This window comes from Asterias amurensis, chromosome 10, assembly GCF_032118995.1.
Source record: "Asterias amurensis chromosome 10, ASM3211899v1".
Classification (NCBI taxonomy): Eukaryota; Metazoa; Echinodermata; class Asteroidea; order Forcipulatida; family Asteriidae; genus Asterias; species Asterias amurensis.
Window position 1 is genome coordinate 16,263,414 of NC_092657.1, and position 17,262 is coordinate 16,280,675.

Genomic DNA, 17,262 nt, shown 5'->3' on the forward strand with positions numbered 1-17,262 from the left:
GAGGTCTCGAAATCAGATTCAAATATTTAAGTGGAAAATTACCTAGTTCTCATAAACTACGCTTAGCTTCAGAGGAAGCCGTTTCTCACAATCTTTTAGACTATCGACAGCTCTCCGTTGCTCGCAACCAAGTACTGTTTATGCTAACAATTATTTTGAGTAAATACCGATAGTGTCCGGTACCTTTAACTACCAGTAAAGATTAGTATTTCAGTGTCTCAATCAGATCAACTGGTATAAATTCACAAACTTAAAAACAAAAAATCCATAACAATTTCAAACCATTTTTGTTTGCATCGATACTATACAAGAATGAGGCATGCGTCAATAATGCTATAACATGATTTGCTTAATTGCCCTTTAACGTTTGTTGTTGACTGGAATTTGAAGCTTTGAAGGTGAATTTGGTTCCCATTTTCAAACCATTCAAAGCCATAAAAGTTGACAACTTCGCCTTGTCAAGCAAAATTCCACGCTCGGTTCTTTTGTTGACTTTTTGCCTACGTGGGCTTTCTGTATGTACTACTGCAGCTGCTATTGAAATACTTGTAATTGTACTTTCTCCAAACCCGATTCACCTCACCTAACAGCAAGGTCGAATGAGGGTAGATCAACAATAGTATAAAAATACTTCAGAGTTCGTTTGTAATTTTGTGTCAAGGTACTGCAGTTTTTTGGAAGCTCTCGTCAGTTGAAGGAGTGTCAGGCTACAGTGCAGTTCAGATTTCAGAGTCCCAGTTGATCATCAGTTGAAACCTGTTCTCATATCTAAACATTTTAAGGTAAAGATTTTCCTATTATTAAGTATTGGTTGAAGCTTAGCATGGTGTTAATGAATATGAACAATATTAATTATTAGCAATCTTGCGTTAGGACTATTTGTTTTTTGTTGTACATGAACAAATTCAATATTTTGGTGATCGCGCCTATGTTTCGGCTGCTCCAAAGTTTGAATGCACTACTCCTCTTTATGTTTACGGGGGATTAACTCGCTGGGTGGTTCCTTCAATGCTAAATTAAAGACCCACTTGTTAAAGACACTGGACGCTATTGGTAATTGTCAAAGACCAGTCTTCTTACTTGGTGTATCTCAACATTATGCATAAAATAAAATAAAAACTTTGAAAGTTTGAGCTCAGTTGATCGTCGAAGTTGCGAGATAACTATGAGCATAAAACCTTACTTGGTAAAGAGTAACGGGGAGAGGTTGGTAGTATAAAACATTGTGAGAAACGGCTCCCTCTGAAGTGCCATAGTTTTCGAGAAAGAAGCAATTTTCCACGAATTTGATTTCGAGACCTCAGATTTAGAATTTGAGGTCTTGAAATCAAGCATCTGAAAGCACACAACTTCGCGTGACTAGGGTGTTTTTTTTCTTTTGTTATTATCTTGCAACTTCGACAACCGATTGAGCTCACATTTTCACAGGTTTGCAACTTTATGCATATGTTGAGATGCACCAAGTGAGAAGACTGGTCTTTGACAATTACCGATAGTGTCTAGTGTTTTTAAGTATTGTTTGAAGCTTTGTTTGCACCGTGTGGATAAATAGGAAGAAACCATTAATTAGTAAACTTGTAGGTTAAACTATTTTTGTGTGTATTGTGAATGTGTTGGCGCTGAAAAGAGTCAGTGTGGTATCGACGTTTCGAACATAAACTATGAATGAATAGTAAACGTGTGAATCTCTGTCGTGGGAGTGTAATTCTGAAAAGGAGCCGTTGTGGTCTCGACATTCTGAACAGTATACTATGCTTGCTCGCAAAGTTACTATTCATATTATAATTATTTTCTTCCTAGGCCCAAAGTAGCTTTTTGTATGAATTAATTCAGTAATTAATTATTGTTGGCAATGAATAACATAAAAAAATTAGTAAACCTCTTCGCGCTTCTAACGCTTTGCATCAACTGTGCTTTATAGTTCATATTATTATAGTTCAATTTATTTTCACTCAATCATTTAAGCCCGGTTCATTCTTCCTGCGAATGCGAATGCGAAGCGAATTTGACGTGAATGTGACGTCACACCCACCTTTCGCAGCGATTATCGCAAGGGAGTAGAGCAGAGGGCAACTGCTGCGAATTGTTCGTTGCGAATTTGTGACGTCAAGATTCGCTTCGCATTTGGACTCGCATGAAGTATGAACCGGGTTTTTTTTTTTTTTTTTTTTTTTTTTTTTTTTTTTTTTTTTACGAGGGTTTGTTTGCTGGATTCATTTAATGCCAAATTAAAGACTTATATGCATCAAGTAACAGACCTGTGAAGATTTGAGCTCAATTGGTCGTCGAAGCTGCGATGGACAAACTACAAAAATGAAACCCTTGTTGTGTGCTTTCAGATGCTTGAATTCGAGACCTCAGCTGAGGTCTCGAATTCAATTCAATTTAAATAACCCTTTTTGTATTGGGAACATACTTTTTTCTGAAAAACTACGTTTTACTTCAGACGGAGCCGTTTTTCACAACTTGTGTTACTATCAACAGGTGCTCTCCTTGCTCGTTACCAAGTACGTGATTGTGCTAACAATAATTTTGAGTAATTACCAATATGATTGTGTGCTGTAAAATATACTTTTATAGTGATGTGTTCCCCTGCATGGGGGTGTCTACTGTTATGATATTTATGTGTTTTTTTGTGCCGCATTTGTATGGACTTTTCATTTCATCCTTAAACCACTTTTTTTTTTTTTTTTTTTTTTTTTCTTTTTTTCAAGGAACTCAATATGAAGGGCCTTATGTTCTTGACGGTATTGTTGGTGATTGGCTGCGTTGCTGCGTACACCGATTCTGATAGTAAGTATTTCCAGGGATTATAATTAGTAAAATTTTAACATTTTGCTCAAATTTGAACTTGTTGCCGAAGGCTCAATTACATTGTAATGTAAATATTCAGTAGGATTTAACACTTAGTATGGTATAAGTGAAACCTAGGGAGATTTTGCGGTAAGACAGAGTGGAAATCTTTGGATAAGTGTTTGTTCTGTAAAGAACCAACGGACAATGCCTCATTGTTTAAATCAGTACCCGGGAAAAATCCCATTGAAAGAAATCAATTTATTAGCCTTGTTGAGATATGGCGGACACAAAGCTACAAGGTTTGGGTAAATTTGTGTATACACGCCCAAACCAAACAGTACACTCCTATCACGTCCGCCATACCTCAAAGAGGCTTATGGGATTAAAGGGGATTCAATAAGACTTTTCGAGGTATGGCGAACGTGATAGTCTTTCACTGTACGTATACACAAACTTACCCAAACCTTATAGTGTTGTAACATTGTGTCCGCCATATCTCAAAACGTCTTCTGGGATTGGTGTGGAATTTTGGACATAATCAATGGACTCCAATGGGATCAACAAGGGCTAACCCCTACTCATTTCGAAAAGTGTGCTGGGTTCGTGGTACGTGCGTTACACAACACACGAGACCAATGGTTGTACGTCCCATCCGAAGGACGAAGCAATGGTTAAGTGTATTGCTTAAGGAAACAAGTGTCACGACTGTCCAATGGGGATATCTTCGAAACATATTAATATGATTCAACGGGATTAATTTGGGTTCAATGGAATCCCTGTGAATCCTATTGGATCTCATAAAAACAAATTGTATAGGTAAGGTTCACGTTTGGTATTTACTCAAAGCAAATATTAACCTAAAAACTGACTTGGTCAGTTGTGAGAAATGGCTCCCTCTGAAACAATGTAGTTTTTGAGAAAGAGATAATTTATCACTAAAATATCAAAGGACTTCTAGCTAGAAGTCTTTTATTTATATGTGAAAGCACACACAATCATCCAACAAGGGTCTTTTTTCTTTTACAGTGCCGTTAAATGTATCCTACATGATGTTTGTGCTGGGAGAGTAGTTAACAAAAATAGTTTCCATGCTTTGGAAGTGACGTTGCCGAGCGCGGTTAAGAGCACCGGATTCAAACTCTGTCGCTTCTTTTAAGGAAACAAGTGTCACGACTAAAAGCAAGACGTTAACCATTGTTTCGTCATTTGGATGGGACATAAAGCCGTTGGTCCCGTATATTGTGTAACGCATGTACAAGAACCCAGTGCACTTTTCGAACGGAGAATGGTTTCGCCCCGATGTTCCAGGCAGTCAAATAATACTATTTGATCCGAAAAAGACTGCCGCTGTAAAAGCCCACCTGTGCAAAAAATGTGTGTACCGGTCACTACATCGCACGACACGACGCCCCCCGTACGCTATTCGCATGCGTCGGCCGTTAAGACGAGCGGCCTCCGCATGTGGATACTGGTACGAGTGCGGGTGACTTGTGCACAGTAGTCGCACAGTGGGCGTTGAGCGATGTGACAGGGTGTATACGGTTGGGTCGTGCGGTGTGTAGCAGAAACATTTGCTTAAGCCTTAGCGTATTTCACGGGTTAGCAGAAAGATTGGGCGGCCATAGTGCGTGTTTACCGTGGATTTGCATTGTGACTTCATTTATTTTTGTGCGGTTTGTACCGGAAGGTTAGCATGCCTTTTCGTGTGCTAACGGTTAGTAGCGCTTTGAAATGGAAATCTGACAGTAAGTACAAAACCGGCCGCCAAGCAGCGCTGTGAAATTTGGCCCAGCTTGAAACTATTATAAATGCTGAGAGTTAGGTCCCATAATTCATATTATCTTCGTCCCAATCTCCGTGCAAGTAAATACTTGCCGCTTTGTATTCTTTTGAAAAAATCACAGCCTCATTCATACATTTATTGTTGTTACTGTGATCATTGATCATTATGCATTAAAAAAGCAAGTCTGTGGACATTTTGGGCTAAATCCTTCGGGAGAAAAGTAGTGCAAAACTACTTGAGTACCATACACACCCAAACCCAAACATGCAATAGTGCACGTACATTCCCTAAAAGCACTGTGGGTGACAAAACATAAAAAAAAATACTATAAGTCTCGATTCGTGCTTCAGTGTGTATTCTTTTTGACGAAGCCAGACACATTAAAACCTTAGATTTTTTTGTCTGACCTCCCCATAACACTAATACGTTCCGATAAGTAGGATTTAATAAGCAGTTTTCCATTGTGCAGTAGGCCTATACGCATACAAATTTGGATATAAACCCCAAACCTGAAACCTTAAACACCCCTGAAGGCATATTAAAGTGCTCCTTTTGTAGAGCCCTTGGAAAGCTTAGGCTTATTGTGTGACCTCCCCATTATACTATTAATAATGAGTTCCCACAAGTAGTTACCCTAAGAGTGCACTGGGCTATTCGGAAATAAACCCTTAACCTTTGTATACACCCATACAGGGCGTATGGAAGTGCTCCTTTTGGAGAGGCTATACATTGTACAAGCTTATAGGCGACTTGTCTGACCCCCCCCCCCCCCCCCATACTAGTGCTCCTTTTGAGGAGACCATACCTTGTACAACCATGGAGGAAGGAATAGAAGGAGCTCGAACGAACTGCAAAACCGCAGAGTAACAAAATAATACCCTGACAATGCCCCCGTCTAAAGCCCTTTTTACACTACAGGTATTTCCCGGGAAATTCCCGGGAAATGTTAGTCGATCTGTTCACACTACAAAAAAATTCCCGGGAAATAACATTTTCCCGGGAAATAATTTACGCAGTTAAGGGGTAGGGTTAAAGGAGTTAACCCCAGGGAAAAACGTTTTCCCGGGAAAAGCAGCTAGTGAGAACGAAAGCGGGTCTAACTTACCCCACCTTTTGCTTCCACTGTGTTGAGACGTCATTAATCTCGAAAGGTCACAGACGTCAAAAATAGCGCGCCAAATAATTCGCGTGGTAACAATAGCCCTTTTTTGTTTTCTCCTTCTGAAAGTGTTTACGTTTAGGTACGAAAATAAAAGTGAATAACATCTGTAATTTACAAATAAATATATGAATTAAAAAAATTGACCACGTGAATGGAAAAGGAATAGAATAAATAATTGGCGTGAACAAGCTTCCTTCTCGTACACACGCCATGTGTGTATGGTATTTCGTATTTTTACATGTACTTGGCCGTTGGTGGACTTGTGTTGTCCAGAGTCAGATTTGAGTTCATCGATCAACATTGCTGTCTACCACCTGACAGTAAATATTTTAGTTCAAACTGTTGCTCAATTTCTTACGATGGGTAGAAGTGACCGATGGAGTGATGATGAAATTTTGAAACTAGTTGCATTTTGGGCCGACGATGCAGTCCAAAAACAGCTAGATGGGCATTGGCCTACAAGACACGGGAAAGTTTTCTCAAAATTGGTTGACTGCCTGCGTGGTGCTGGGTATGAACGGACCCCTGCCCATTGCAAAAAAAAACTGAAAACCTTGGGTAAAAAAGACTTTAGGTCGGTAGGATACTAGTTTTGTTTTTCAAGGCCTAAATATTTTCTATTGCATAAGTGTTCTCTTGCAAACATTTCTTTTTAGAAGAAACATATATTTAAAAGTCGTTATGAAGCCATGAAAAAACCTTGGGTAAAAAAGACTTTAGGTCGGTAGGATACTAGTTTTGTTTTTCAAGGCCTAAATATTTTCTATTGCATAAGTGTTCTCTTGCAAACATTTCTTTTTAGAAGAAACATATATTTAAAAGTCGTTATGAAGCCATGAAAAAATGCTGGCCAATATAGGGTTAAAGCCTATTCAGTGTTCTTTCTTTGCACGATGGGAAAACAGCACTGTTGATGTTGGAAGGGAAGAATGCTTCTTTTGCTTTCTACTTCTATTGTCAGATTGTGCAAAATCGACCATGCGGTATTTTTTTTCTATAAAACCTTTAATTACCTTGGCCCTAACATCATGGACATTAGTATGCAATCCTTCGAAAATGCCATTCAGAAAATTTCTAGGCCTTACCCCAGGGTTGATTCCCTTAACCCTGCCCCTGAGCAGGGTGAATTATTTCCTGGGAAAACATCATTTCCCGGGAAATTCCCGGGAGTATTTTTGTAGTGTGAACAGATCAACCAAAAGTTCCCGGGAATTTCCCGGGAAATAACTATAGTGTGAACAGGAAAAAATTGAGATGAACGCCAACACACAACCTCTGGGTAAAACACGGACACAAAAGTCCATTCAATTACAGTTCTCAAAAGAAAAAAAAAATGTCGCAGAGTAGAAAGCTCCCTTTCGCTTTTTCTAATAGCAACTTGCACCCACCAGTGGCCGCTCTTCATGGTAGACCAGATTGACCTTTGACCAATACTTCAGCAAGTGCCATGAAACCCGTCAATCGCACGACAAATTCCATCCGATTGTTATACCGCATGTCTTTAAAGGAACACGTTGCCTTGGATCGGTCGAGTTGGTCTTTGAAAAACGTTTGTAACTTTTTTTTATAAAATGCATATGGGTAGAAAGATGTTGTAAAAGTAGAATACAATGATCCACACAAACATGCCTCGAAATTGCGTGGTTTTCCTTTTACCTCGTCGACTAACACGTCGGCCATTTATGGGGGTCAAAATTTTGACCGTGTTCCTTTAAAACACTGTCACAGCAATCGTCTTCTCCTGACAAGACGTCAGCGACGTCTTCCCCGAACTGCAAGACTTCTTCTCCGCCGTAATCACACAATATATTGGTATAACAACACGCAAATACACAATTTATGTGCAGCCATTTTGGGTCGCATGTGGCAAGGATTTTGCAGCCGGCCGCGTGGCATTATGGGAACGGACTTCCGTTCACAAACATTGTAACTTCCGCATGGGCTGACCTGTTTACCACATTTCCTGGGGTTTGATCGTAAGTGTGAAACGTCCGTGCATATTCCTGGGAAATAGTACTCCCGGGAGTTACCAAATTGGGATAGTGAGAACGGTTGCTGGGGTGGCGGTGGGGTTAAAAACTCCCGGGATTTTCCCGGGAGTTTATTTCCCGGGAAATGGCTCTGTAGTGTGAAAAGGGCTTAACAAGTGGAAAAAGATAGGAGACCTCCAGCTGGACGGCCGATTAAAGGAACACGTTGCCTTGGATCGGTCGAGTTGGTCTTTGAAAATCGTTCTGTAACCGTTTGTTGTAAAATGTATATGGTAAGAAAGATACTGTAAAAGTAGAATACAACGATCTACACAAATATGCCTCAAAATTGCGTGGTTTTCTTTTTACCCTGTCGACTAACACGGTCGGCCATTTATGGGAGTCAAAATTATGACTCCCATAAATGGCCGACCGTGATGGTTCGCGACGTAAAAGGAAAACCGTGCAGTTTCGAGTGATACTTGTGTGGATCATTATATTCTACTTTTAAAACATCTTTCTAACCATATGCATTTCATAACAAACGGTTTCAAACGCTTTTAATAGACCAACTCGTCCGACCCAAGGCAACGTGTTCCTTTAACGAGCAGGATTAGATTTCTTTGTACAGAACGTGCGGTACCGCCGCTCTGCACCGTTACCTTCGTGTAAAGTTGAATCATTGGAGACAGGCATTGTGAGTACACACGTTTTCATCTACCATTTGTGGTGTTTCACTGAAACATCATGGCATATTTTTTTTCATTTTTGGGACTTTCCGGTCACTAGCGGTAGTTCAAAATCTGGGTATTAGCACACGAGGGTGGTTGGTCTTCAATTGTTTATTGTTTGATTTGGTGAGCTAAAGTGTACACGATTTTTATCAGGTCTCAAAAAGTTGTTTTTCTGTATTATATCTATACGACATACTACACCATAGTTGAGTGAAGAACCAAGTGCGCACGCGCAAACTCACATACGCCAGGTCGCCCATTGTCTGTATAAGGTATGTGGGTAACTACGAGGTGTTGTTAAACGACCGCGGTACCGCAGGTTCGACTTTTGAAGTCCATTCCTTCCTCCTATTCCTTCCTCCATGCTCTTACTAAGTTCCGATAATTAGTTTTCCCTTTAGTGCACTGCCTTGTATGGAAATAAACCTAAAACCTTACACCTATAGGGCGTATCGAAACGCTCAAATGATTTCCCTGCAAGGGTTGGCGGAGGTACGTTTGGAGTTTATGACATAATCCTTTTAAGCACCGTGTAAACAGTTTACAAGGTGCTGTGGCGCAAAATTATACCGATCTGACCAGGAACACCGGGGCGAAACAATGTTTACCCATATTATACACCGATGTATGTTGGCATCATACACCCAGTACATATGTATTGAACTTCTGGAGAGAAACAAAAAGAAAGACATAGAAGGGTTTGCGGTAACATCGTGTAATGACTATCTCTAAATGAGTTGGGGTGGTTCTGAAAAGAACCTTTGGATCGACGATCGACGTTTCGACCAGTATGCTCTGATCGTCTTCTTGAGAATGGTTACATGGTGTTACCGCAAACCCTTCTATATCTTACTTCCACCATGCACAGTTTCAAATCCTACTCAAAATAAATGACGTTGTATAATCATTCTACATATTTCGCTTTACTGTAGATAACTTGACTCTGCGAGAGCTGCTCGTCAAACTCAAGAGACATCTGGAGGCCGAGGGTTAGTATACAATGTTTGCATGCACTGCTGAACTTACCCTTGTTTGTGATACCGTTTGTAGTCCACACCTTTGGTCATAGACCTTTCTGCAAATGCCCATTGCCGAGCGCTAATTTTTGAACGATGGGCATGCTGGTATACTTAGCCATGTAAAGCTTGATCGCTAGCTAGACCAGAATGCACCTCATTCAACGTTTAGTTTTGTTTTTCTTTGATTTGTCTTGTTTTTGGTTTTTACTGTCCCTATAACACCCAGCAGGGTGGATACGTGCGCATGAAATCTTTATTTATTAATGCGAGCACGTGCGATAAGGTCTATGACATGATCTCCACGCACTGGGTGCGTTCGATTAGCTTCCCTAGGTCGACCCCGGTGTGCCCCCGGTGCGTTCGACGTCGTTTCAGGGGCTCACCCGGGTCAGCCCTCAGTGCCCAGCTTGCGGAGTGGGTCACTCGGGGGGAGGGGGCTGACCCGAGGTGCATGACGTAAGCACGAGAGGGCGAGTGTGATCGTTCGATTAGCTCTTGTCAGCAGGGGCCCACCCGAGTGAGCACCGCTGGGTCGACACAGGGAAGCTAATCAAACGCACCCGCTGTGAATGAAGAATAACGAACCTACACCTTACGAGTCTTATGGTGAGAGCGCGCCCTCTTGTAGTTATTGGATAATGGATAGATACTTACAACAGAAGAGTCTTGAACCGAGGTCAGGGTTTAAGCAACCGATAAATCTACTTCGCGGTAGTAGAATAAAGAAAGACAACTGTCTAAGAACAAACTCTACCTGGCAAGCCAAATATATTGATACTTCACCATAAAATGTTGAAATTCATACATATATAGGGTTTAAGTGGTAAGAATAACACACTTTGCGTTTTGCTTCATTTGTAGAATATGCGGCGCGAGAGGAGCTTGAAGGTCGAAACTTTGGGGAATACAGTAAGTATATACCTCTTGCATTTTCCTGTTTATTTTTGCGTTTATTTATTTATTGATTTATTTATTTTTTCTATCCAAACCTGTTCAAGCCTAGCCTTGATGCAAGGCTGTTGGCGTAGCATGCCCCTGGCCCGGTGCGGCACGGTTCGGTAACAACTGCACGCAGTGCATACACGAACACCTGATACATTGTGTATGTACATGTACATGTACAGTACATTATACAGCGAGAACAGTATAGCGTAGTCGTGAGTACGGTCGTGTCTTCTTTCAACCTCGTACGCGTGGCTCAAGCTACTAAGAAAGTACTCAGCACAAACATGTACAATGCAATGTTCCCGTACAGGGCCAGTTTCATAGAGCTGCTTAAGCAACAAATTTGCTTAAGCACGAAAATAGCTGGCTTATTTTACACATGTTAATGGCAAAAATGTCATGCCATATACATTGCATGGACTGGTATTAAGCTGTTGTTTACTTAGCATAACAATTGAGTGTAGTCTTGGCCGGTAATCTGATTTTACCAAGCAAGGATCTTTTTGCTTAAGAAATTTTTTTTTGCTTAAGTAGCTCTATTAAATTGGGCCCTGCAGATGGTACATGTACATACGCTGTACTTGTCTGTGGTGCGCTGGCGGAATTCAGTAGGGACTCAGACTGTGCCGGTCGCGACTGGCTTGAGCGCCTTGATCAAAGCTAGTTCAAGTCCAACACCTTCAAACATTCAATGCAGTCGTGTAAGAGGACCAACTTTACCTGAAAGATCTACTCACTCCATTCTACTAGAAACCTCCTCTCTGCTTACAAAGACTACTTTGTTATATACCTAATATTGCCACGCAAACATATTTTAATATGACTTCGAGACCTCAGAATTAGATATTGTGGTCCAGAAACCAAGGATCTGAAAGCACACAACTTCGACTAACAATTAAGTTCAAACTTTTCAAAGTAAAGTTTTTTTTTCTGCATATCGTGTGAGATACACCAACTCAGATGACTCGTATTTACCATTAGGAGACTTTTGAGACGCTTGGTGGCAGCAGACTTACCAGGTAAAATCCATTGATCTCGGTATTGTGCCCAGGCTCAGAACCACAAACAATGGAAGTATACCTGGTAAGTCTGTTGGCACATAGAGTTCCAAAGTCTCCCGTTACCGAATGTGTCCAGCGCTTTCAGACCAGGGGTCAATTTCACAGAGCTGCTTAAGCAACAAAAATCGCTTAAGCACGAAAATACGTCGCTTATTTTTCACATGTTACTGGCAAAAATTTCATGCCACATACATTGCTTGTGACTGGTATTTAGCGGTTGTTTACTGAGCATAACAATTGAGTGGAGTCTTGGCCGGCAATCTGATTTTACTAAGCAAGGATTTGTTTGCTTATGCAAAATTTTATGCTTTAGCAGCTCTATGAAATTGGACCCTCGTAATTTTTCAACTCAGTGATCTTGCAGTATTGGATTCTCCAGTGATGCAAAGACTCCGAACAGGATATGAGTGTTACTCATAAAATGTAATTTCGATTCCTCTGAAGGGATTGTTCAACACACCGTTTGATATTGTTCAAATTTGAATATCTCATGCAATCACCACCACCATGCACTTTGAATGTCTGGCGATTGGCATTGTTGGTTACCGAGACCGTGTAACGTTTAAGTCCAATCTAAAGCTCTACCATCAGGATGAGGTGGATCCGTTTGGTTCAAATTATAAGTGACCATTGGTGCCGATTTGAGCATGGGGAGTTTTCCAGTTTGACTCACCAATATTTTTTAACTAAGTACAAGGGCACGAAGCTGGGATGTTTAAAATAGTCACACGTGAAGGACTGGTCTGCCAGCCATTTTGCAAAGCGCTCTCTCTAGTCTGCTGCATCCCAAATCATTCCATTTCCGGCTTCCCCACCACGTAGTATAGAAGGCAGCACAATCTTCATCACCTTCAACATTATTCGGTTCTCTAGTGTTCCAGTTTCTGTAAGCAACCTCCACGTTACCCTCTCTGCACTTCCATCTCCCCTCCACCTCTCGATCATTACAGTCGATCCATACTACCCCATCAGATAATTGCGCTGTAAACTCGTTTTCTTGATCAGAGCTTGGTGCAGCAAGAACACCACCCAGGTTTCTACACTCTTCTCTAGCATCTGACCAGGTAAATCTCGTCTCAGTGATCTTGTAGCATGAGACTCTCCAGTAATGCCAAGACTCAGAACAGGATGTGCCGTCGTCACTCATAAAAGTAAAACATTGCTGATCATGAGATTCAACCACTCTAAAGCAGCAGCTATCTAGCAAAGCAGTGCACGTTAATACGAGGAGCACAACATTCACGTTGGCGCTACTGAACATGTTGTGTAAACAAAATCTTGGGACCAGAGTACGAGTTCTAGCAATAGATGGCTGTTCTCAAACCTTGGCAGTTAGTATGAATTTGATTCATTGAAGTTGACACACCAGAAGTGTTTCCCGGGTTGATGTTTCCGATAGTTCTATGCGGCTACATATTTGTCTTTGATGTTCGTATAGTTGCAGTTTTGACTTCTAGAAATCTCGTGAAAGTTTAGAAATTGAGAAACAAGTTTTAGTTGATCTTACGCAGGCTGTGTGTACTGTTGCCCTTTGCCGATCTGTTTTCCTGATTAAGAAGCGACGAAGGAGAATACCAAACTGGGATCAACAAGTTCTGAAACAAGCTGTACAATAAATGAGGAATAGCTGGGATGTGCACTTACTAATGGACTTCAGTAACGATGAACGTCCAACGGCAGCTTACACGACAGTATAACCTAAAGATACAGGTCTCCATACGATGATGTTCTTCGCAGAGAGACAAAGTCGACCCACCAAACGGTTGCATCGTAAGACGAGTTGTGGTATCTCCTGTTCTGTTCCGCAACCAAATTCGATCCTGACCTCGTCTGTTAAAATGCGCACACTTTGATTGGCTAGACTAATAATGAATCATGAATAAACATGAACACACTTTATAACTTAACCATTCAGAGAAGCGTTGGCAGCTACGGTTCCGAAAGTTGAACATGGTACGACCTACTTTACGTGCATGCACATTCTCCGTAATAATAACATTGATCTGCCCGCGATGTGATAATCAATGCAATTTCCACCTGCTTTGAAGCACACCCGAAGTAGTTAAGACATAATGTTGGCCTCCATTTTGCACCTCACCATGACGTCGTAACACACGCGCCACCCACATAAGACAAGGGGGCTCGATACTAATTTAGATTCCCAATACATGACGGAAATCATGTGACGCACTATGTAACTCCTTAACGAATCCATTGATCTGTTCGTGGTGTGATTTTCAAAACGCTTGAAAGCACGCCCGGAGATATTACTAAGCTTGGCCTCCATTTCCACCACAGCGTACACCCACACAACACAAAGGAACCTTTCGATCGATTCAAAAAAGTCGATACGATGAATCTTGGCTCTTTGTGAAATCAGCCCCAGTTCGATATTAATTTAACAGCCAAAGGTAACGTCAAGCTGCAGACCTGCGAGCTCGTTTTGGTGACGGACTAGGGCCTTTGTCTTTTTCCGCAAGAATAAGACAGACCCCTGCCACTAGATCCAGTGATTCCATTGGTTACACTGGTTGCGTTCAGCTTCCCTGGGTTGACCCCGCAGTGCTCACTCGGGTGAGTCCCTGGCAAGAGCAAATCAAACGATCACACTCGCCCTCTCGTGGTGACGTTAAGCACCTCAGGTCACCCAAAAGTGACCCACTCCACAGGCAGGGCACTGGGGGCTGACCCGAGTGAGCCTTTGGAATGACGTCAAGGCTATTTAACGCACCGGGGCAGACCAGGGTCGACCCAGGGAAGCTAAACGAACGCACCAATGATATCATGCAAACGCGCAGTGACATAGAGGCCCAAACAGTCAACTCTGCACGTCCGCAAAATAATTTGACTACGTGCTTCTATATGATATGAGGTTAGGTCAAAGGTGATTGTACACGCCGGTCTCGAGGCAGGTCTTTTGACGTTATTCACAACCCTCGAAGTTTGACGTCAAATGTTCAGGCTAGTTTGGTGATATCATGAATGCTATGTCATTTTCACGTTCGCCTCTCGTTTTAAAGGGAAACTATTGGTGGCGCCCTGTAGTGAATCCCAGATATTGTATTACAAGCGCTTCTTTTACACATCAAATTAATGTTGTTTTCAATTTGCTGCACCTTGTTTATGAAACAATCTCCCTCTACACATCAAACTAGCCACCACTATCTCAAGTTCTAATAGTCTTCTCCAACCATTTTTGTTCAACGGAGGTGTTAGATGCTAATATATGGAAGTGCCATGGCTGAGCTATTAAGAACACCGAATTCAAACTATGGTGTCTCTGATCAGCAGAGTGTAGGTTCGAGTCCCAGTCGTGACACTTGTGTCCTTAAGATGGAATGTAAAGCCGTTGGTCCCATGTGATTATGCGTAACGCATTAAAAGGATCCAGTGCACTTTCGAAAAGAGGTTTCGCCCCGGTGTTCCTTTCTGTGGATGCTAAATGCGCCGTAGCACTTTGTAAATAAGGTGCTAAAAGTGGGTGTCAGAAATTCAGAACTTTTATTAACCTTTCTTTCGGTTAACAAGACTTCAATATTATAACATTGTTATAATGCAGTTGTCATTAAAAATTGTATCATTTCTTTTAGAACGATTTTCATGCTTGACTGGGCGTGTCGACTGCCCGTCGGACCGACCATATTGCCATGATGGTCCGGACGGAGTTGGGAGATGTTTTTCAGCTTAAAGGTAATTTTGTTTTGTTTATGCAAGTCGCCAGGCACACATGGCCCGATGACACTCAATCCTCCTTACAACACTTGCTGATAAAACAGCAAGCACACAGCAATGCCCCGTTTTGTTGACCGCTTGAGGGCGCTGTCAAAATACTGCGTCACTTGCTTACTTACTTACTTGCTTAAGTCGAGTGATGTCCTCGAATCAAGATGATTCCCAAGCCTTTCTGTCCCCCATTGCTGACTTAAAATCTGCTGATTCAAGTCCCGTGTCCATTTTAAGATTGTCAATGTAAGTTATTGCCGGTCTTGCAGGTTTGCTCCTCCCATGCTTAGGGGTCCACACAGCAATATTGGACACTGGTTCGTCTTTGCTTCTGCCATCAAACGCATCCTTCACAATTTCCTTAAAACACTGTCTGATAACATAGCACACAATAATGCCCCGTATTCGTTGACCGCGTGAGGGCGCTGTCAAAATAGTGTCATCACTTCGGGGGGGGGGGGGGGGGGAATTTTTTGTTTAGGCTGTATGTAGTTGCATTAAACATCCGACGTCGCTTTTTGAGGGCTTGTGAGTTACGCCAAAGATTGGCGTCAAAAGCCTTCGTCAAAATCCCGACAGTCACTTTACAAGCAGTGGACACAAATGGACATTACTCGAAATAATTATGAAAAAAAAAAATATATTGATTACGGGTAATGATGAGAGGTTGATATTATACAACATTGTGAGGATCAGCTCCCTCGGTGACGTAGGTTTCGAGAAAGATGTAATTTTCCACGAATTTGATTTCGAGACCGCAGCTTTAGAACTTGAGGTATCGAAATCAATCAACTGAAAGCACACAACTTCGCGTGACCATGTCGCGTGACCAAGGGTGTTTTTATTTCATTTACATCTCGCAACTTTGACGACCGATTGAGCTCAAACGTTCACAGGTTTGTAATTTTGTGCACATGTTGAGATACACCAACTGTGAAGACTAGTCTTTGACAATTACCAATAGTTTCGAGTATCTTTATCGCATTCGTAACAAAAACAATTGTTTTATTGTTTTGACAACAGGTCCATGCGATAGAAGTGGAGCTGGGTAACCGGAACACCGAGTAATCATTGAAGCATTTACTCACTGTTTTAGTAAACACATTATTATTACTCTAGAGTAGTCAAATAATATATGAAATGTCCTAAATGTCGCAATTCACAAATTGAAAGCAAACCGTATAGTCACCAGTTGTGCACAATAGTTTACAAACAGATTTGTATAGATGTGTGAGGTTGAACAGAGACTTGACTACAGTGTGAATCGAACCAACGACCTCCGGATTAGTGTGTTGGCGCTCTACCAACTGAGCTATCTATCCCTATTTTGGCGGTTTCCCTATTTAGTCAATATTTTTCTTTGGTAGTAAGAGTATTTTGCTTATAGTAATCCAAATTTAAAGAGGCATGAAAACCTGGTTTAGAGGACCACTGCCAGTGAGATTTCTGGCCAAAACTTCAGCAAAACTTCACAGGTCTTACTTGTAAATGGAAGTATTAAAAAAAAAAACTAAAATAAATGTTAGTACTAAAGCAACATGAATCATACAAATCTACAAATTTGTTAAGAAATTGGCTGATAAATGGTAACACTTTCTTCCGGTTCTTCAACATTTTATGTTAGCTAATACCTGGCCAAATTCAATTAGGTCTGCTTTAAACACAATAAGCTTAGCACAATAAATTCATGCTTACCAGAACAGGGATACGAGCCAAAATACTTTGTCACATGTACGATTGTAGGAAGTAAGTTTAAGTTAATAAACTGAAGAATTTGCATTGAGTCTCAGGGTGTCAAATTTGATGTAATTGTACAAGTAGACGATGTGACCTATGTTTACATTCAAACCGCCCTCTGTTAACAAAACACGGTATTTTCGCCGGGCAAAAATACGCGTAGTCATAGTAATATTGCACACACTTTCTAGCTGGCTGCCAAAACACAAAGGTTTTGCCACGAATCGTGTTATGGTTTCTGAGTGACGTCAGAGGTCACATCGTCTATAGGAAGGGCATTGAACTTGGGTGAGGTAATCTAATATTAGGGTGGAGCATTTTTACTATTGGAC

The 17,262-nt window shown here is 41.3% G+C and overlaps 1 protein-coding gene across 1 annotated transcript; it reads left to right on the top strand.

Annotated features, from left to right (window-relative positions):
* The first annotated feature begins 629 nt into the window (after positions 1–629).
* Positions 630–16,972, top strand: LOC139942827 (uncharacterized). The gene is made up of 6 exons (XM_071939607.1): positions 630–782; positions 2,715–2,793; positions 9,378–9,434; positions 10,326–10,373; positions 15,061–15,160; positions 16,217–16,972. The coding sequence occupies exons 2-5, from the start codon at positions 2,724–2,726 to the stop codon at positions 15,156–15,158; spliced, it is 273 nt and encodes a 90-aa protein (XP_071795708.1). The 5' UTR covers positions 630–782; positions 2,715–2,723; the 3' UTR covers positions 15,159–15,160; positions 16,217–16,972.
* Positions 16,973–17,262: the final 290 nt, after the last annotated feature.